We start from the raw sequence: 22,383 nt of genomic DNA on the forward strand, positions 1-22,383 counted from the left end.
TTGGTCAGTGGTTGAGTTACCATGAGGAGAGTATCTTTGACACTCACAATCTGATACATGCTCATATACAGTGTACACATGTCCCGTCGTATCTTCATACTAAACAATAAATGCCTTTGCTCTCTATATTTTCCCATATATTCTCACAAATATATGGGCAGAATAGTATTAAAATTACAAGTGCAACACAAATGATCTGCAAACAATGGAATATTATAAGAAGGAAAGTTGCTACTCATCATATAATGGCTATGCTGAATTGCAGACAGACACAACAAAAAGACTCTCACAATTATAGCATTTAGCTGTTAAGGCGTTCGTCAACAATAGACAGACATGTGTGGACACACACACACACACACACACACACACACACACACACACACACACACACACACACACACACACACAACGCTATGTGTGTGAGACACACACACACACACAACGCTATGTGTGTGAGTTGCATTTGCATTGGTGTGTGTGTGTGTGTGTGTGTGTGTGTGTGTGTGTGTGTATGTCTGTCTATTGTTGATGATGGCCTTAATGGCCGAAAGCTATAATTGTGTGAGTCCTTTTGTTGTGCCTATATGCGACTCAGCATCTCTGCTATATGGTGAGCAACAACTTTCCTTTTCATAATAATGTTGCAAATGATACGCAAGTTGTAAAGAGAATGAATTTCACTGATCATCTAAAACAACAACAGTTCAGAATTCAATTTGCTTCAAAAACATACCATTTCTTTGCATAAATTATTTTAAATGGTAATTCCTGACAATGGGAAGCATTGTAATGAAAAACAGTGATGTAAATTAGAAGCCTCACCTTTAACAAAAATAAATCACAACTGCAGGATAATGGACAGTGGATATGATAAATTAATTGTAGAAATAAATTAATTGTAGAAATTACTTTAAAATGAAAGTCTGTTGCTGTGGTCTCTCATGGAAAATTAAATTACATATAACAAGGTCCAATATCACATCCTCTCCACAACTGGAAAACTATTTCAATTTACAGTGTGGTTTCTTTATTATGAAGGAAATTTATTCATAAGTCTACACAGATTGACATCACTATCATACAGACCGACTTGTGCTTGCTGTATCTTTGCTCTTTATTATTTCTTTAATATCTTCAGCATTAAGTGTCTCATACTTCAGCAAAGCTTCTGCCAGTAATTTGTGCTCACTGTGATGAGCTTTGAGAATGCTCTTTGCACGTTCATATGATTCCTGTTAAAAAAAATATAGAACAATTTTCAGTAATGGAATAAACTTGCCTGCAATGAAAACCAAGCACATTATTTATGGTGACAATTACTGAACTATATGAAATAAAATCGTCATAACTTCTGAACAGTTTGTGTCAGGACCTTCTAACTGTACAGTTGGTCATGGGGCATGATGGGAATTAGTATAGTTCGGTTTAGTGATGAAGCTCACTTTCATTTAGATGGGTTGGTCAATAAGCAAAATTGGCACATTTGAGGGACTGAGAATATGCATTTTGCGATCGAGAAGTCTCTTCACCCTCAACGGATGACTGCGTGGTGTGCAATGTCCAGTTGCAAAATAATCAGTGCGATATTCCTTGATGGCATGGTGACTACTGAAAGATAGGTGAAGGTTTTGGAAGATGATTTTATCCCCACTATCCAAAGTGACCTTGATTTCAACAATATGTGGTTCATCCAAGATGGGGCTCATTTCCACTGAAGTAGAAGAGTGGTTGATGTCCTGGAGGAGCAGTTTCGGGACCACATTCTGGCTATGGGATACCCAGAGGCCACTGGGATGGGCCCCAGTTGGCTGCCATATTCTCCAGATCTGAACAATTGCAACGACTTTTGGTCAGGCTATATTAAATCCAAGGTGTACAGCAATAACTGCAAAATCATTGCTGAGCTGAAAACAGCCATTCAGGAGGTCATTGGCAGCATCGATGCTCCAACACTTCAGCGGGTCATGCGGAATTTTGCTCTTCATCTGCACCATATCATTGCCAATGATGGCCTCCATATTGAACATGTCATATCCTAGATCTGAATATCTGTAGTGATGTTTAGATGTTGAATAAACTGTGTGCATGCCATAGTTTGTAACCAATTTACTTTTTTTTCCATATAGTTCAGTGATTGTCACCCTGTATATTATACAAACTCAACAAAAAAGCAACTACACAGAGGAAATTTAGGGGCTCATTATATATTATATACTCACCAAGCAGCAGCAGAACACACAAAAAAAGATGGTTATAACTGGCAAGCTTTCAGAGCCAGTGGCTCCTTCTTCAGGCAGAAGGACTGAAGGGGAAGGAAGAGGGGTGGAGGAAAAGCATTGGAGAAGTCTAGGAAAAGGGGTAGATGTTGGGAATGTCACCCAGAACTGTGGGTCAGAGGAGGCTTATCACATGGGATGAGAAGGAAAGAATTATTATTGGGGACTGCATTGGATGAGAGTTGAAATCCTGAGAACTTGAAGGTGAAAGGCAAGGTAAAATGCAGACAGAGATTACTGCTTAAACATCATGCATGAGTTAATAAGAGTGAAAAGCTAAGTGCATTGTACACAACAGAGGTGGAAGATGTAGGAAACTAAAATGGAGTGAAGCAAAGAGTAGTTACAGTGAAGAAATGCTGAGACAGAAGAATTTAATGTAAATTAAGTCCAGGTGGGTGGCGAAAACCAAGGACATGTTGCAGTGCTATTTCCCACCTGTGGAGTTTTGAGAAACTGGTGTCTGGGGGAAGAATCCAGATGATGCGTGTGCTGAAACAGGCACCAAGGTGCCATGTTTTAGAGTATGCTCTGAACCAGGGTAGTTCGAATTGCTAGTATACACCCTCTGCCTGTATCCTGGATTTTCGACACCCAGCTGGCCTTAATATACATTAATTTTATCTGTCTCACTATTTATTCACTGTAATTACACTTTTCTTCTCTCCGTTTTAGGTTTCTACATCTTTCATTGTCTTTCCAATCTATTTTTCACCACCCTCCTCCCACCTCTGTTATGTACAGTGCACTTAGCTTTTCACTCTTATTAATTCATGCATAATGTTTAAGCAGTAATCTATGTTTGCATATTACTATGTCTTCCACATTTATGCTCTCAGGTTTTCAAATCAGTCTTTCCTTCTCATCCCCTCCGATGAGTCTCCCCTGACCCACGGTTCTGAGTGACTTTCCCAAAATCTAACCATTTTCCTAAACCTGTCCAGTCCTTTTTCTTCACCTCTCGTTCTTCACCTCCAACCCATCTCCCTGAAGGAGGAGCCACAGGCTCTGGAAGCTTGCCAATTACAACTGTCTTTTACATGTGTGTTCTGCTGCCACTTGGTGAGTACACTTTTTATCTATACAGTTAAATAATTTTGTCAATAATTGATTGTTTTCTCTAGTTAATACATTTCTGACGGATGGATTTTCAAAAGATAGAGCATAATCAGTGTTCAAATATCTTGCTTAATTAGTGTATTGGTGTCATACTGTAATAAATAATTGTTTGAAGTTCTGTTTTATTATTGCTAGACAGGTTTCACAGTATTCCATGATATAATTAAGTATTGATGCAAAAAGTTGTGAGTAATAAATCTCAATTTTTCAGATAGATGCATGTTAGAATACTAAATAGTTTCATAAGGCCTGAAGTCTCGCATGTGTAAAGACATTTTATCTTGAAAGGTTCATAATAAAATGGAGGACACATGTGAAGACATCACTAGTTGCAACCTACATGTTTTTTCTGTTTTCCTTCTTGCTTTCTTGCTTTTTTTGTAGTTGTACATGAGTTTCAATGCATATTCGCACTGTTGCTGACTATCGTGTGCAAGAAGTGTTAATTGTGTCACAGGCAAATAGAAACTTTTTGTTATGAGTGTGCCATCAACAATGGCCACTTCATGGTCACGTCATTTGTGTGCTAAACAAACAGACTGTAATTCCATAATCAAAATAACTTTAAAACCCTGTACTGAACTGTGTTACTTCAGTGTTGTGTATAAGGGACATAATAAATTGACCACGCAATACTGAATGTTGGCAATAACTATAACAACGTCCCACTATCCAGTGACCTATAAAATTCCACATGAGGTAATTCATCTGTAGCATCTACACATGATGGAGCTGATTTCAGCATGCCGTCTGCAACAATAACCTGCTGACGACATTGCACCTCACCACCTGCATCATAACAGATAAGGATAGCTGCTTTAGCTCTCGTCAAAGGCTAAAACAACTATTAAAATTGTAAACTTTCTATTTGGAACTTGTTAAAAGGATGTAATCTTTTATTTTCTTTTTTTTCTTAAGTAACTGTGATGTTAGTGAGAGTGTTATTAATGTAGACATTGGGACCTCCATTAGTGTAGTTGCTTCCAATCCTATACCTATTTCTTTCATTGATAATTTTAGCACTGTTGCCACTGCCTGCTATTTTAAATATCTTTTGGTGAGTGTGAAACTCAGGGACCTAGGTTACTTTCCAGTCTAACATAAAAATCTTCTTCTGCCAAGGCTTTTAACTCTCTTCACTTTGTTTTTATCCATCTGCTGCAGCTTGGTAAATAAGAACATGGATTAAATTTAAAAAACACATACAGGTAATGGTTAAAAATAAGCATGTTCATCTTTTATGAATGAAAATGTACATTAGAACTGTAACCCTTAATATCAAAACAAGGGCTGAAAGGTCACTAAACAACTTCTTCTACACGATCTAAAAATATTTCCCCTGTGCTTTAAGAGAAGTTAAGTTCCTTAGAATGCTTCTGCTTGGCTCAGTAAAGCATCCCTCAAAAGGGAGGCAAGAGTGTGGCATGCAATTTACAGTTGCACATCTCTATTTACTTCAAGTAATTGCACAAGCAGACAGTGTTTATTAAAACAGAAGTTAAGAAACACAGTGGGAAGGTATTTTCTTTACATATAATAAGTGATAGTGCACATGGTATGTGTGTGTGTGTGTGTGTGTGTGTGTGTGAGAGAGAGAGAGAGAGAGAGAGAGAGAGAGAGAGATAGAGAGAGAGAGAGAGTGGGTGGGTGGGTTTGTATGCGCATTTTTTAATGCTCTTGCCCACCAAACTGCGCTCCACCTCAAGGGTTTGTCCTCATAATCCTTGTTCACGTGTGATAGACTTAAACACAAAACACAGAAAGGTTCTTACCATCAATAGCCTTTTAATTTCACTGTCAACCAGTTCTGCTGTGCCAGGGCTAAGTTCATTAACCCATGATTTGTCACGGTTATCATATGTCCGAAGGCCAACAGTTGTAGACATTCCCCATTCTTTAACCATAGAGGTTGCGATAGAAGTTGCTTGCTGTAAGAAAACAAAAACACACAGTTTACAGTTTTTTGCTGAAGCTATTATCAAATGTTCAATTATTAAATGTAAAGTTAATGAGTAGAGAAGACAAATGAACACACTCTAATAAAATGTAAATAAAAGAGGAATTTTCTTGTAATAGATATTTTGAGGAAATCAAATTCAGTTTGTCAACATTAAAAACAAATGAGTGCAGCATCGATATACATTTGCAGTACAGAATGAGGGAAATGTTGGCCTTTATTGTGAATCATTTTGTAATTGATCACATTTCAAATAATGTAGTTGCATTAAGATTGACAGTTAATCTCATTTATCTACACCCATCCTCCAATGTCCAACTCTGCCTCTACCAACAAGCAACACCTATGTAGAAATATCAATAAATAAATGCCACTAGTATAATTTTTATTGTAAATCTCATTTCCTTGAAAATTCCTATATCTACATCTACAGCTATACTCTACAAACCACCATAAAGTGGGTGGCAAAGGGTACATCTCATTGTACCAGTTATTAGGATTTCTTCCCGTTACATTCACTTATGGGATGCAAGAAGCATGTTTGTCTGAATGCCTGTGTGTATGCAGTAATTATTCTAATCTTATCCTCATGATCCCTATGTGAGCAATACACAGGGGGTTGCAGTATATTCCTAGAGTCATCATTTAAAGCTGGATCATGAAACTTTGTTAGCAGACTTCTCAGAATAGCTTACGCCTATCTTCGAGAGTCAGCCAGTTCAGTTTCTTCAGTAGCTCTGTCACATTTTCCCACAGATCAAACAAACCTGTGGCCATTCATGCCACTCTTCTGTGTATACAATCAATGTCTCATGTTAGTCCTGTTTGGTGCAGGTCCCACACACTTGAGCATATTCTAGAACCAGTCATACGAGTGATTTGTAAACAATCTCTTTTGTAGATTGATTGGCACTTCCCCAGTAGTCTACCAACAAACCGAAGTTTACCACCTGCTTTACCCACAACTGAGCTATGTGATCATTCCATTTCATATCCCTATAAAGTGTTACATCCAGGTATTTGTATGAGATGGCTGGTTCCATCTGTGACTCATTGATATTATAGTCATAAGACACTATGCTTTTTCATTTTGTGAAGGCACAATTTTACATTTTTGGACATTTAAAGCAAAACCAATATCTGCTCCACTTTGAAATCTTATCAAGATCTGACTGAATATTTATGCAGCTTTTTTCAGGTAGTACTTCATTACAGATAACTACATCATTTTCCAAAATCTGAGGTTACTATTAATATCATCTGCAAGGTCATTAATATACAACATGAACAGCAAACGTCCCAACACTCTTCTCTGGGACACACCCAAAGATACTTCTACATCTGATAATGACAATGCTGCATCCTCCCTACGAAAAAGTCCTCAATCCAGTCACAAATTTCATTTGATATCTCATATAATCATACTTTTGACACTAAGTGTAGGTGTGGTAATGAGTCAAATGCTTTTTAAAAATAAAGAAATACTGCATCTACCTGCCTGCCTTGATCCAAAGCTTTCCTTAAATCATGTGATAAAAGTGTGAGTTGAGTTTCACAGGATTGATGTTCGTGGAATCCATGCTGTATGGCATGGAGGACGCCATGCTGTTTGATATACCTCATTATGTTTGAGCTCAGAATATGTTCTAAAATTCTAAACAAAACAATGTCAAACATACTGGACAATAGTTTTGTGGATCACTTCTACTACCCTTCTTGTAGGTGCGTGTGACTTGTGCATTTTTCCAAGAAGTGGGCACAGATTTTTGTTCGAGGGATTGGGCAGGAAAACAAGTTTAATGTTTTTTAGAAACTTGTGAAGATAAAATTGTAATTGTACAAGAGTTTACTAGCAGTTTCCTCAAAGCTGACTTTAAAACAGCCCTAATCAAGTTCTAATTATAGAGTAACTAATAAGGTGGAGGAACTGACCGTAATTTCCCAGCATTAGTTCCAATGAATAATGACTCATAATGGATATGATATATGCCACTGTATTACGGTTAATTTCTGGCAAGATGTTGCATACTATATGTTCCACACACAGGATGATCCACTCTTTTGTGGGTCTATGGAATGAATAATTAATCTAATCTAAAATATTAAAGTATGTAGCCTCTCAGTGCTATTCTCCTGAATAACCTCTACATTATTTCAAGGAATTTATGACTGCTTTCTGGTCTAACCTAAGAAGTTAGTTATTCAGAGACCATGAAAGTTTTAAAAAAATGTTTCAAAACTTGTTTTTTTTTTTAAACTTAAACAATATTTAAAATTTAGAAATGAAGTTCATTTTCACAACAGTCTTGTATTAAGTTTTCTCAGTCTTCTTACCATGTCAGAATTGAGTAGAAAGTAAGCTTTTGATGAAAACTTACAGCACCACCCTCATGATGACATAGGCCAAACAATTACAGAACAATTATTAATTATATGTGGCCAATATAACAGCAGTTAGAACCATTTGTTGTTCCTGATGAAAACAATAGTGATTATCATTAAAGGCTCAGGTCTCTATTTGAATTTGTGTAGAAACGGGACCAATAAAATTTTACATAGTTATCCAACTGTTGTTCACTGAGTGTGATAAACTTCAGTGAAGGTCATACTATGATGGTTGTGTAGTTTAGTACAGACTGGTTGTTTTTCTGAACTTTCTTAAAGTTTTGCCTCACAGGCCATAGATATTGCATCTTCTCTTCCATTATGTTTTAGTACAAGAAGGCAAATTTTTCAGATAGTGCACTGAAATAGAATTATTTATTTGTGCCCATTCATCCAGGGCTCCACTATTTCTCATAACTGCACCATACTGTCAGCTTTGACAATGATAGTTGCAGTAACCAATTACTTCATGTTGTAGCAAACACTGCTTTAGACAATTTATTACTTGTCAGATAAAACATTGAAAATACTTTTGTAATAGTTCTGACTAATACTCAAGTACTGTTGCACTCACGCTGTTTTGATGGAGTCACTGAGCAATTACCTCATGATACATTTCTCGGACAAATTAAACATTAAAGCTGAGTGCCCTACAAAACTCATACAGAAAAAATTCACTGACTGGGCACCATCATTGTTGATTGAAATTAATGTGAAGCTTTTAAGACAAACAAGCAAATTTAATTAAAAATATTGGTTAGTAGCTGGCCAATACACAGGACATATAGGGGAAGCCTGATTGTAATTTCCATGGCTGCTATAGGATTTTTTTCCAACTTTGTGGCACCTTTTTAGTGTATTCCATAATGCCTGTAAACAATGCCGCCAAATATTTCTCATAATTATCTGGAGGTCAACAACAAGGTTCCAACCATAGACAAGCAATGTATTTGCATTAGGCTTAAGGCAACAGGTACAGAATGTAATACTTGTTTGTTTAGGCTGTTCAGCATAATGGTTATCAATGTTCTTACAAATATTTCATGATATGAATATTGTTCAAATCTGTAAATTGCAGACACAACAAAATCTAGGTAAAATGACGTTTTATTATAAAAAGGGAAGTTGCCACTCACCATATAGTGGAGATGCTCAGTCGCAGATAGGCACAACAAAAAGACTACCACAAATGAAGCTTTTGGCCAGTAAGGACTTAGTCAAAAATAGATGACAGACAAACATGTACACATACACACTCACACAGACACCACTCACACACACATTACTGTCGTCTCAGGCAACTGAGGCCACACTGCCAAGCTGCCACTTATCATATAGCCGAGATACTGAGTTGCAGATGGGCACAACAAAAACTGTGTCAGCAAGGAGTACCATGCAATGCTTAGTCTGAAAATAGTATCAGACGGGATCTGTTTTGAACAAGTAAAAAAACATTCTGTAATGTAACACCTATCGCAAGAGATCAGCACATTGTGTTGACCGTGCAGATGAATACTCCAGCCAGGCCTGCACATGCATCCCTACTGAGTGTCTGTTGTTCATGCATTAAAACCAGCAGATGTTCCTCAGTCTCTCCTGTTTTGTGGATGGCTGTTCACTGAGTTAACAATGAATGGCTTGGCCATGGATCTGTTCTTTATGTCTCAAGAAGCCTGGTTTCACTCTCACAGAATCTGGGCAGCAGAGAATCCGTCTAACTTCCATGAAACACCATTACATGATCAGAAGGTTGGTATTTGGTGTGCAGTGTCTGCACACTGCCTTATCGGTCCCATTAAGTCTGAGATGTATCACATCAACCCACATAATTAGTCTTCAAGAACTGCAACAGAACATTTTGAGTGAGACTGCAACAATCCCAGCAGTCCAGCTTCGATCCACTTTCAGCAACTTGCTGACAAGCACCCAAAAGTTCCAAGAGATATATGATGGTCACTTTTATCATCTAGTGTAGTCAGGTTAGTACTGTCTTCCCTTTCCTCTGTTGTGTTTCTTTGTACACTAGAACTCAGTTCTCTTCTACAGGCCACTTTTATTTGTCCCACCCTGTACTTACCATCTGATTCCTGTTGCTTGGGTATGACTGAATGAGGTGAACAGCATTCTCTCAAAATCTGTAGTACTGGAGCTTTTGTTGTAACCACAAAAACAAGCCAAGTCTAATTGCAGTACCTTGATAATAGTACATAGGAAGAAGTTAAAGTTGTAGCGCTGGACGCCAGGTGTGGCCGAAGGGTCAGCCGAGGCGGCACTCAAACTGCTGGGCAGCTGGGTGCTTGATAAGAAAGTAAACAGCCAGCAGATACAAAAGAAGGTCTGTGCAGGGACTCATGATAAGCAATCAAGCAAGGAATATAAATAGATGCATTCCTGGCTAGAGAGAGAGGTCTGGGAGTGGAGAGAGAAAGAAAGAGGGCCCTTGGTGGGGACAGTGCTACGTCATGAGGAGCCAATGAAGGGCTCAGGACGCAGTGCGTGACCATATAGGGAGAGGCGCCTCTATCCCTCCACTCAGCCTCTGAAGAACAATAGCAACAACAATGCTTTAACAATACCAAATAAGGACAAGTTGCCTTTGACGCTACGTCATGCCAAGCGCTGGCGGGGTCGAAGGGGAAGCGCTAACAAAACCCGAGAGCACGCCGCTCTGAGGGTCTTGTCTTGTCGGGTCTTGTCTGGTGAGGTTGAAGAGTTAGAGAGTGATAGCAGCAGCCGACTTGGGCTGGGAAACGGGCTGTAGGCAGGCAGCCGGAGATAGTCACTGGAGAGCGTTAAGGCGTAGCCGCGGGACTCTAACGTAGGGTGTTAGGAAACATTGCAGAACTTCTAGTAGGCAGTCGGAACGGTGGAGTCAGTCACCGTCTCTGTATTAGACTTGGCCTTCCTGTGAATGCAACCACCGCGCAGATAGGGCGAGCTGTATTCATTTAGAATAAACTGCAAGTTGTTAAAGTTATCAAGACTTTTAATTTCTACCAGCTTCCTAGCCTTGTGCTTTCACACCAGGGATTTCTACATCTTAGCCAGATCAAAAGTCTCCCTCTCACTAAGGTCAACTGGCTAAAATCCCATCCACGAACCGTGTCACTCAATCCCTCGCAATACCCACGCTTGGGACGCGACACTTTGTGACAAGTATACTATGGGAGACAGTATCAAAAGCTTTCCTCAGATGTAGAAAAGTCACACAGATTATTTTCTTACTCTCAAAACAACGAAATATTTTTTTATGATAGCCTCAATTGCTTTGACAGTGGAAAGATGAGGTCTGAAACCATTTTGTGAAGAGCTAAGTAGATTATTTTGCTTGAAGTGTTGGTTTAACTGTTTGCCATACAATATTCTATAATTTTTGATATGACTGGTACGAGTGAGATGGGTCGATAGTTATCAAGGAGTGCTTTATCACTTTCTTATGGATAGATGTTACAACAGTAATTTTTAGGCAGTTGGGGAAGATACCTTCATGTAGCATTTGGCTGATGATTTTTTTATTACATAATTTGAAAGTCCATAAAAGTATTCCGCTTTTGAGTAGCTAAGTTTGGCAATTGCTGTCAGTAGGATGTACAAGTCCAGCAGGAGTTGTCATGTTGCTTACTATCTACAGCTGGACCCAAAACTATAGCTATACTTGCTTCTTCAGTGAGATTTTTGTATTTGGTTGAATTGGGATGTTGTTGTACTTATTTTCAGAGCTTATCTCTGTTTTTATAACCTTCCATGTTGCTTTACACTTATTTGTTGAGCCAAGTATGTAATTGTCATTGGTTTTCCTTTTGACTGCTCTAATTTCTGATCTATACACCCTTCTTGCTACTGTGTAAGTTTCCTTCTCAGCTTGACTCTGTTGCATCCTGTCATAGTGCACTATCATTTCTCCCCGAAGTTTGTGGGGGTAGTGTCTACCAGTTTCTCAGTCCTTGAGGTTTATTACTCTGATTCTGCTTTGTGTGTTTTTATGGTATTTGAAAAAACATGAGTCAATATCTTTTACTAATAATTCTAAAAATTTCTGTGTTGATTCATTGGCGCCACATCGTTAGTGAGTACTGTATCCTAGTTTATGTGATTAGGTCTGATTTTTAACAAAGTCAATTTACATTCATTGACTGATCTGATTACTCTTCCTGATTCACTTAACGAACTGTCTGTGTCATTGTTTAGAGATGCCTAAGTCATAGCCCTGCATGACCTGATATCTTGAAGTTTACAGTATCAATTTCAGTTTTATTAGGCTGAAAGTAGGAGATTACGTTACCTAAGTGTTCACTGAACCTGATGAGTTTGTCATTTATGCAATAGAAGTTTAGTGATCTTAATGTGTCTAATAAGTGCTTCACATGTCTTCTACCTAATGTCAATGTTTGTTATTGTTGTGGTCTTCAGTCCTGAGACTGGTTTGATGCAGCTCTCCATGCTACTCTTATCCTGTGCAAGCCTCTTCATCTCCCAGTACCTACTGCAGCCTACATCCTTCTGAATCTGCTTAGTGTAATCATCTCTTGGTCTCCCTCTATGATTTTTACCCTCCACGCTGCCCTCCAATACTAAATTGGTGATCCCTTGATGCCTCAGAACATGTCCTACCAACCAATCCCTTCTTCTAGTCAAGTTGTGCCACAAACTCCTCTTCTCTCCAATTATATTCAGTACTTCCTCATTAGTTATGTGATCTACCCATCTAATCTTCAGGATTCTTCTGTAGCACCACATTTTGAAAGCTTGTATTCTCTTCTTGTCTGAACTATTTATCGTCCATGTTTCACTTCCATACATGGCTACACTCCATACAAATACTTTCAGAAACAACTTCCTGACACTTAAATCTATACTCAATGTTAACAAATTTCTCTTCTTCAGAAACGCTTTCCTTGCCATTGCCAGTCTACATTTTATATCTTCTCTACTTCGACCATCATCAGTTATTTTGCTCCCCAAATAGCAAAACTCCTTTACTACTTTAAGTGTCTCACCTCCTAATCTAATTTCCTCAGCATCACCCGACTTAATTCGACCACATTCCATTATCCTCGTTTTGCTTTTGTTGATGTTCATCTTATATCCTCCTTTCAAGACACTGTCCATTCCGTTCAACTGCTCTTCCAAGTCCTTTGCTGTCTCTGATAGAATTACAACGTCATCGGTGAACCTCAAAATTTTTATTTCTTCTCCGTGGATTTTAATACCTAATCCAAATTTTTCTTTTGTTTCCTTTACTGCTTGCTCAATATACAGATTGAATAACATCGGGGAGAGGCTACAACCCTGTCCCACTCCCTTCCCAACCACTGTCTACTCCCGGGACCTTGTTTTGACTTAGGTCTTTCAGTGCTCTGTCAAACTCTTCACGCAGTATTGTATCTCCCATTTCATCTTCATCTACATCCTCTTTGCCTTCTTCATCTACTGCAGTTTTATATTTTCTCCTTTCATCAATTAAATTCAATATTCCTTCTGTGACCCAAGGATTTCTACTAGCCCTTGTCTTTTTACCTACTTGATCCTCTGCTGCCTTCAATACTTCATCCCTCAAAGCTACCCATTCTTCTTCTACTGTATTTCTTTCCCCATTCTTGACAAATGTTCCCTTATGCTCTCCCGGAAACTCTGTACAACCTCTGGTTTAGTCAGTTTATCCAGGTCCCATGTCCTTAAATTCCCACCTTTTTGCAGTTTCTTTAGTTTTAATCTACAGTTCATAACCAATAGATTGTGGTCTGAGTCCACATCTGCCCCTGGAAATGTCTTACAATTTAAAACCTGGTTCCTAAATCTCTGTCTTACCATTATATAACCTATCTGAAATCTTCCAGTGTCTCCAGGCCTCTTCCATTTATGCAACCTTCTTTCACGATTCTTGAACCAAGTGTTAGCTATGATTAAGTTATGCTCTGTGCAAAATTGTACCAGGTGGCTTCCTCTTTCATTTCTTACCCCCAATCCATATTCACCTACTACATTTCTTTCTCTTCCTTTTCCTACTATTGAATTCCAGTCACCCATGACAATTAAATTTTCGTCTCTCTTCACTATCTGAATGATTTCTTTTATCTCACCATACATTTCTTCAATTTCTTTGTCATCACCAAATGTCAGAACTCTGCACTTTTTATATTTTAAGAGCATTATTATCATTTTTTGAGATTTTCTATGAATAATTCTTCATTATTACTATGGGAGTGGTACACTGTTACAGTTATTAGTTCTTGACTAGACATGAATAGTGCTGAAACTTCAAAAACCAAAAACTGCTTCGGTACATAGAAAACTTATGTCTATCACTTGATATTCTAAATTATTTATTTCTTTGATAAAGATTGAAACACCACCATGCTTCAGATTTGTTCTACAGTAGCATGTTGCTGATTGCCATTGGTAAGGCACACTTACTCGTAATTCAAGTTCACTATGAATTAACTATTGTTCATTTACTAACAAAACATCACAATTTAATTTTTTCCAATCACTGTTCCATTTCAGTAAGTTTATAACAATGAAAACAATCAATTTTTGACACAATAATTTAATTTTTCCTTCTCACCCCATGTGGTAAGTCTTCCCTGACCCACAGTTCTGGGTGACTTTCTCAAAATCTACCCCTTTTCGTAAACCTCTCCAGTCCTTTTCATTTTCCCCTCTTCCTTTCCCTTCAACCCTTCTGCCTGAAGAAGGAGCCACTGGCTCCAAAAGCTTGCCTAATTACAACCTCCTTTTATGTGTGTGTGCTGCTGCCGCTTGGTAAGTAGATTTTTTATCGATCCAAAAAAATTATTTCTCTAAATATATCTGTCAATGACTCTATGTTAATATGCAAGAAAAATGCTCTTTTTGCATTGATGCCTGGCTGGTTGGACACACAAAATTCTTTACTACTGTCATCTGAAGATTTTTTCTTCTTAAATTCCTTTAACTCCTTATGTGGAGCATGGGGCTGCAACGAAAGATCATCGTCTTGTTGTGTCCGCTAATTTTCACTTCTTCCCATCCTATTCTTTGCTGTTGACCTGCTGCTGCAACCTATCATTTCCACATCATTCTAGACCTGCCTCATCTCTGTTGTCCCTGCGGGATTCAATAAAGTGCTTCCTTCGCAATATGTTCATTTGATCCTCTAAGTGTGTGTGCTAACCATTGCCACTTCCTTCTTATTTGCAGCCTCAGTTGGCTTCTGATTGGTTTTCTCAGAGTCTTTTGATAGAGGTGACATCTCCATACTCCTAGTAAGTTCCTCTGATATCTGTTGTTGAATGTCTGCAGTTTATATTAGCTGCTTTGTGACTTTCCATGTTTCACATCCATATAGAAGCACAGATTTTACACTATTTTCAGATATCACAATTTGATCATTCACATTATTTGCTTTGATCTCCAGATAGAGTGCAGAGCTGTGAAAGTGCCTTTGACTTCGTTGATGCGGCTGTTAATGTCTTCTGTTGACCAATCATATGGTGTAAACATGCTTTCAAGGTAGCAAAACTTATCCACCCTTTCGAATACCTGTTCCCAAGCTTAAGCTCTGGGGTGTTGTTATCATTTGCCTGCATGTCTTTTGGTTTTTGGCATTAATTTTCAAACTGACTTTCTTTGCCACAGACTTCAGTTCTTCTAGTTTCTCTTTCATGTCATTGAGGCTGTGGGATAGAAAGCAAAGGTCATCAGCAAAATCAATGTCTTCTATGTGTGTTCCATTACTCCATTTTATTCCTTTTCCTTTATCTGTTGCTTGCATCACAACAAGATTCAGTACTATATTAAATAGTATTGGTGAGAGCATGCAGCCTTGCTTAGCTCCTGTTTTCATTGCTATTAGATCTGAAAGCAGACCTTGATGTTGAAACTGGCATCTGCATTTTTCTAACATGCACTTGACAAGAGAAATTATTTTCTTGGGAATTCCAAAAGTTTGCAGTGAGCTCCATATTGCTGTTCTAATTATACTGTCAAAGGCCTTTTCAAAGTCTACAAACAGCATCTAAAGCAAAGATTGGTATTCATATGAATGTTCAGCTATTATTATCAATGTGTTTATCTGGTCAATGCAAGAGCGACCTTCCCTGAATTCTGCTTGTTCTCTACTTATTTTCTTGTCTACACGTGCTTTTGTTCTATTTAGGATTATTCAGGTGAGGATCTTGCTTGGGATTGGCAGCATGGTGGCGCCTCTTCAATTATCACAAACCAATAGATCTTCCTTCTTTTGGAACTTGACGAGCATGCCTCTATTCCAATAATTTGGTACTTTTTCATTCATACATATCACTGCCAGGAGTGGATGCAATATTTCTGCTGTTATAGGATGGATTTACATTGAGTAACTCTGTGGTGATGTTGTCCACACCCGGAACTTTTCCATTTCTCATTTGTTGGGCTGCTTAAGCAATTTCTTCTTTGGATGGTTGTTCTACATTAATTGACATATTTTGTGAGAGTCCTTCCCTGTCCACATTCAGCTGAGTTACAGTGTCATCTGTAGTTTCAAGGCTCAGAATGTTCCCAAAATGTTGTTTCCATCCCTGCACTTGGTCTTCTCAATCTGTGAGTAGTTTTCCTTGCTTGTGCTTGATTGGCACTTTAACCCCCAAATTTCTTATTTGATATATTCCTTGTGTTGTTGTATAAGGTCTTGTTATCATCTCTGTTAGCCGCTGTCTCCTCCTTACCTGTGAGATTATTGATGAAGGTTGTCTTATCTTTTCTGAAACTCCTCTTCATCATTCTATTAAATATGTAGAGTTCCTGTTGGGTTTCTTCTTTTACTTCCCTTGTCTGCTCAAAATGTAGCCACAGTCTTGCATTCCTCCTCTGCTCTATTGAATCCCAAGTATGATCAGAGATCCATTCTTGTCTGCCATGATCCTTTGTTCCAAGAATTTCTTCAGCAGTCTGTGCATAGGTCGTTTCCACTGCATCCTATTGACCCTCAATGTCATTCTCTTCGATTCCACTGCTAATCACTTCAAAACAATTTCTCAACTGGATTGAGAACTCTTCTCAGACTTTTGCATTGTCCAACTTTTCAAAATTAAACTTACTCCTCTTCTGCCTTCAACGACTCTTGTGTGTGCAGCTTTTTTTAGATGGACCTTGCTAGCATAAGGCAGTGGTCACTATCAACATGTGCTCCTCTTTTATTCCTCACATCTACAAGTGATCTTTGCCAGGTCCTGCTTATTGCGAATTGGTCTATCTGGTTCTCTGTTCTGCCATCTGGTGAAACCAACGACACTTTGTGACACTGTTTATGGGGGTTAAGGGAACCTCCAACAATCAGGTTAAATCTACTGCACATGTCTAAAAGATGTTCTCTGTTGTCATTTCAGGTGCCCACCCATATTGCCTGATAATTGGCTCTATCCAATGGTCGTCATTACCAGTTTTTACATAGAAGTCACTCAGGTGAGATGCATCAGATGACTTATGCTGCTTGTGTGACCCACCATAAAAAACACTTGAGTTTGCTCCATAGTGTGTTTCAGATGAGGTATTTTTTCCACTGGCATTGCTGATAATGGTGGTCTTGATGTTGTCTTAGCTGTGCTGTGAGAGTGCCAGTGTAAGATGATTTCACTTTTGGGTATTTGATTCTTGTTTTTGATATTATTGTTTATATTTTTAATGGTCAGTTTTTTCCATAGACTATTAAGGTGTAACCATGTGAGGTGTGAAATCTGCAGCTGATGTTGCTAACACCCAGGATATTTACAATTTTGAAATGTAGTAAGTCTTGTAGAATGTCTACTTTAAGCTCTTTCGTAGGGTTATTGATGATGGTGAACTGTTGTTAAATGGTGTACATGACACTAGAACTTTGTTTTTCATTTCTCTTCATGTTTATTAACAACTGTTTAATTTGATGATCTGCTTTGTAAACTATAGGACTTCTGTATCTTTCCACAAGTAAGTAAGCTACACCAACTCTGAGAGTGTTTAGAACTTTCACAGTTGCCAATGTTTAACAACACAACTGTACCTGTTGGAGACTTACTATGAAATTTATCAGACTGACATGTATCACCTATATGAACTTAATATAGATGTTTATACGAGGTGTGGCTAGGAAAAAACCGGACTAGTACTGGTGAAACAATAAAACAAATGCAATAAGGCTGAAAGTCGCGTGGCCTGTCACGTGACTCTCGCTCCGCCTACTGCTCGAGTTTCATCTGCCTCCTGCACTCAGTCTGCCCGTGGCGTCTGTTTTAAGTAGTTGACGTTTTATCTGTGCGTCGGAAAATGTTGAGTGTGCAGAAAGAACAGCGTGTTAACATCAAATTTTGTTTCAAACTAGGAAAATCTGCAAGTGAAACGTTTGTAATGTTACAACAAGTGTACGGCGATGATTGTTTATCGCGAACACAAGTGTTTGAGTGGTTTAAACGATTTAAAGATGGCCGCGAAGACACCAGTGGTGACACTCGCACTGGCAGACCATTGTCAGCAAAAACTGATGCAAACATTGAAAAAATCGGTAAACTTGTTCGACACTTTCCTTGTCAACTCCTGTTAACTCAGACACTGCTCTGATTGTTAAACGGCGATCTTGTCGCATGGGCTTCGTATCTATCTTGGCCACAATAATGCATTCACTATGCTGTTTGTAGTAGCTTACCCATTCCTATTTTCCTATTCATTATTAAACCTACTCCTGCATTACCCCTATTTGATTTTGTGTTTATAACCCTGTAGTCACCTGACCAGAAGTCTTGTTCCTCCTGCCACCGAACTTCACTAATTCCCACTATATCTAACTTTAACCTATCCATTTCCCTTTTTACATTTTCTAACCTACCTGCCCGATTAAGTGATCTGACATTCCACGCTCCGATCCGTAGAACGCCAGTTTTCTTTCTCCTGATAACGACATACTCTTAAGTAGTCCCCGCCCGGAGATCCGAATGGGGGACTATTTTACCTCTGGAATATTTTACCCAAGAGGACGCCATCATCATTTAATCATACAGTAAAGCTGCATGCCCTCGGGAAAAATTACGGTCGTAGTTTCCCCTTGCTTTCAGCCGTTCGCAGTACCAGCACAGCAAGGCCGTTTTGGTTATTGTTACAAGGCCAGATCAGTCAATCATCCAGACTGTTGCCCTTGCAACAACTGAAAAGGCTGCTGCCCCTCTTCAGGAACCACACGTTTGTCCGGCCTCTCAACAGATACCCCTCCGTTGTGGTTGCACCTACGGTATGGCTATCTGTATCGCTGAGGTACGCAAGCCTCCCCACCAACGGCAAGGTCCATGGTTCATGGGGGGGTCAAAGTGGTAGGTGGATCAAAACAAAATGTCCAGACACTCTGTGACCAAAATGGTACTGAAACAGAGGATGACAGACTAAAGGCCGAAATACTAAATGTCTTTATCCAAAGCTGTTTCACAGAGGAAGACTGCACTGTGGTTCCTTCTCTAGATGACGAAATGGTAGACATCGAAACAGACAACAGATGGATATAGAAACAATTAAAATTGCTCAAAAGAGGAAAGGCCGCTGGACCTGATGATATACCAGTTCGATTTTACACAGAGTACGCAAAGGAACTTGCCCCCCCTTTTTGCAGCAGTGTACCGTAGGTCTCTAGAAGAGCGTAGCGGTGCAAAGGATTGGAAAAGGGCACAGGTCATCCCCGTTTTCAAGAAGGGACGTCGAACAGATGTGCAGAACTATAGACCTATATCTCTAACGTCGATCAGTTGTAGAGTTTTTGAACATGTATTATGTTCGAGTATAATGACTTTTCTGGAGACTAGAAATGTATTCTGTAGGAATCAGCATGGGTTTCAAAAAAGATGATCGTGTGAAACCCAGCTCGCACTATTCGTCCACAAGACTCAGAGGGCCATAGACATGGGTTCCCAGCTAGATGCCATGTTTCTTGACAGAAAACTGCAAGAACTACCACGCTCAGCACCTCATGCACTGAAATTAACCCAAAAAAAAAAAACGTTTTTCTATTCCTTTCAGATTCAGCGCATGCTTTGCAACAAATACAACTGCAATGTAGCCTTCTCTACTAATTACAATCTAAAGAGAAACTTCATTCATAATTTGAAATCCATTCACTCCCCTACAGAAAGTTCTGGCATTTATAAGCTCATCTGTGATACCTGCTCCTCCTATTATATAGGGCAAACTGGATGTGCTTTCACCATCAGATATAAGGAACATCTTTTGAGAAAGAATGGCACCAGTCCCCTAAATTCATCCTTTGTTGATCATCTCTTAATTACTGGAGACATGCCTAAAGCTATAGGCGATAACAATATTCTGCATACCGAAGAGATGTTAGATGTTTTAGAGGAATTGGAGATTTTCAAACATCTCTCTCGTCATGATGGCCTCATTCTCAACGAACAGCTGCAGCTGTGAAATAAAAACTTTTTCGACTGTATAAAGCCATTGCTTGATCTTTGATTCAGATTTCCTCATGCAATTTACCAAAATTTTGTTTTCCTGTTACATCTTTGCTGTTTTCTTGTATGTCTTAACTAACTTTTTTTTTACATTACAAAAGCAGACAAATATGTAACTTCATCCTATTATTATTAGTGCTAACATTATGCCTGAATCAGCTGCATCACAATTTCATGTGTCTAATTGTGAATGTACAGTAGCCTAGTAGTTTTCGCGGCTACTAGATGGCGCTCGTAGCAACACCATGTTTACTTGCCCACACTTTCAAACATGGCACCTCAGTCTTGTTGCAACCCTTGTTCACTAAAGTACGAGCAGCCCTTAGCGGCTCGCCATCTTACTTACAACTATTCATGACGTCACCTTTCTGGCTTAGATCTTTTTTAATATGTGACTTGTAAGTACTGCATCTTTTTCCAGTCAGTACAAACTTTAATTTTATTAATGTATTATATACTTAATATGTTTTAGAACAGTTAGTCTAATTCTGAAGATGACGCTCATAGTAGCGTCGAAATCTGGTCAATTTTGACTTAATATTTGTGACCGAGGGCTTATTTGTTCTAATATACATAAATGACCTTGTGGATAACATCGGAAGTTCACTGAGGCTTTTTGCGGATGATGCTGAGGTATATCGAGAGGTTGTAACAATGGAAAATTGTACTGATATGCAGGAGGATCTGCAACAAACTGACGCATGGTGCAGGGAATGGCAATTGAATCTCAATGTAGACAAGTGTAATGTGCTGCGAATACATAGAAAGAAAGATCTTTTATCATTTAGCTACAATATAGCAGGTCAGCAACTGGAAGCAGTTAATTCCATAAATTATCTAGGAGTAGGCATTAGGAGTGATTTAAAATGGAATGATCATATAAAGTTGATCGTTGGTAAAGCAGATGCCAGACTGAGATTCATTGGAAGAATCCTAGGGAAATGCAATCTGAAAACAAAGGAAGTAGGTTACAGTACACTTGTTCGCCCACTGCTTGAATATTGCTCACCAGTGTGGGATCCGTACCAGATAGAGAAGATCCAATGGAGAGCAGCGCGCTTTGTTACAGGATCATTTAGTAATCGCGAAAGCGTTACAGCGATGATAGATAAACTCCAGTGGAAGACTCTGCAGGAGAGACGCTCAGTAGCTCAGTATGGGCTTTCATTGAAGTTTCGAGAACATACCTTCACCGAGGAGTCAAGCAGTATATTGCTCCCTCCTACGTATATCTCGCGAAGAGACCATGAGGATAAAATCAGAGAGATTAGAGCCCACACTGAGGCATACTGACAATCTTTCTTCCCATGAACCATACGAGACTGGAATAGAAGGGAGAACCGATAGAGGTACTCAAAGTAACCTCCGCCACACACTGTCAGGTGGCTTGTGGAGTATGGATGTAGATGTAGAAACAACATTGCTATACTACTGCATTTAAGCTGCAAGTAATTGCATAAGCTAAAGAGAATGGGAAAAGTACTGCCGGAAAGTATTTTGAGCCACCTCCAATTGAAAAAAATGATGAGACCTTGGTGGAATTAGGAAGATGTTTTAAAGAAAGCATCTCACAGTAAACATAATCTGAGAAGTGGAACTGTTAAATGGTCAAAACTTGAAGCAGAACTCAATATTTGGATTTCAGAGAAGATACAAGTGGGAATTTCAGTTTCCCTAAAAAATGATCATTCATCAAACGAAAACAATATACATTTACAAGAGGATCACTGACTTTACTGGATCAACATCATGGTGTTCAATATTTATAAAGGGGTATTGGTTTTGTCTACAGACCAGGACAAAAATATCACAGTAGAAGCCACTCAGGTAAGAAGAACAGACTGTTGAATTTCATCAATTTGTCATTAGCGCAAGGGAAAGAAAAAAGCTTGAACTTTTGCAAACTTGTGCCCACTAACAGAACTATAAATTCCGAAGGCACAAAAAGTGTTGTAGTTTTAGACTAGAGGGCTGAAAAGACTCATTACACAGTCATTTTATCCTGCTGTGCTGACAGGACAAAATTGTTGCTACTTTTCATTTTTAAGTGAAAGACGCTACTTGAGGAACAACTGGAAAAAGGAGTAATTTGTCCATGTACACAATAAATGCTGGAGGGATGGAAGAGGAATGAGGTTGTGGATGATTTTAATAATTTTGTATATGTACAGTATATGTATTACTAATTGAAAGTGATCAAAAAAGG

At 38.8% G+C, this 22,383-nt stretch overlaps 2 protein-coding genes across 3 annotated transcripts in view; one reads left to right on the top strand and one right to left on the bottom strand.

The window, feature by feature from the left end:
- Nucleotides 1–22,383, top strand: part of LOC126244178 (calcium-responsive transcription factor-like) — a 142,312-nt gene that overhangs the window by 79,839 nt on the left and 40,090 nt on the right. Inside the window, exon 6 of one of the 2 annotated variants that reach the window (XM_049948218.1) lies at nt 17,085–17,199. The exons of the other annotated variant lie outside the window; for it this stretch is intronic. The gene's annotated coding sequence lies outside the window, so the exon portion shown is untranslated. Of the gene's footprint in view, nt 1–17,084; nt 17,200–22,383 lie in introns of those variants that run through there. 2 annotated transcript variants of the gene reach the window in all.
- LOC126233810 (ATP-dependent zinc metalloprotease YME1L-like) overlaps nt 1,080–22,383 on the bottom strand; it is a 170,289-nt gene continuing 148,985 nt past the window's right edge. The window contains exons 10-11 of the mRNA XM_049942889.1: nt 5,171–5,326; nt 1,080–1,235 (exon numbers count right to left, since the gene is read on the bottom strand). Coding sequence (XP_049798846.1) covers nt 1,080–1,235; nt 5,171–5,326 — 312 coding nt within the window. The remainder of the gene's footprint in view (nt 1,236–5,170; nt 5,327–22,383) is intronic.

This window comes from Schistocerca nitens, chromosome 1 (assembly GCF_023898315.1).
Source record: "Schistocerca nitens isolate TAMUIC-IGC-003100 chromosome 1, iqSchNite1.1, whole genome shotgun sequence".
In the NCBI taxonomy this organism is placed as follows: domain Eukaryota; kingdom Metazoa; phylum Arthropoda; class Insecta; order Orthoptera; family Acrididae; genus Schistocerca; species Schistocerca nitens.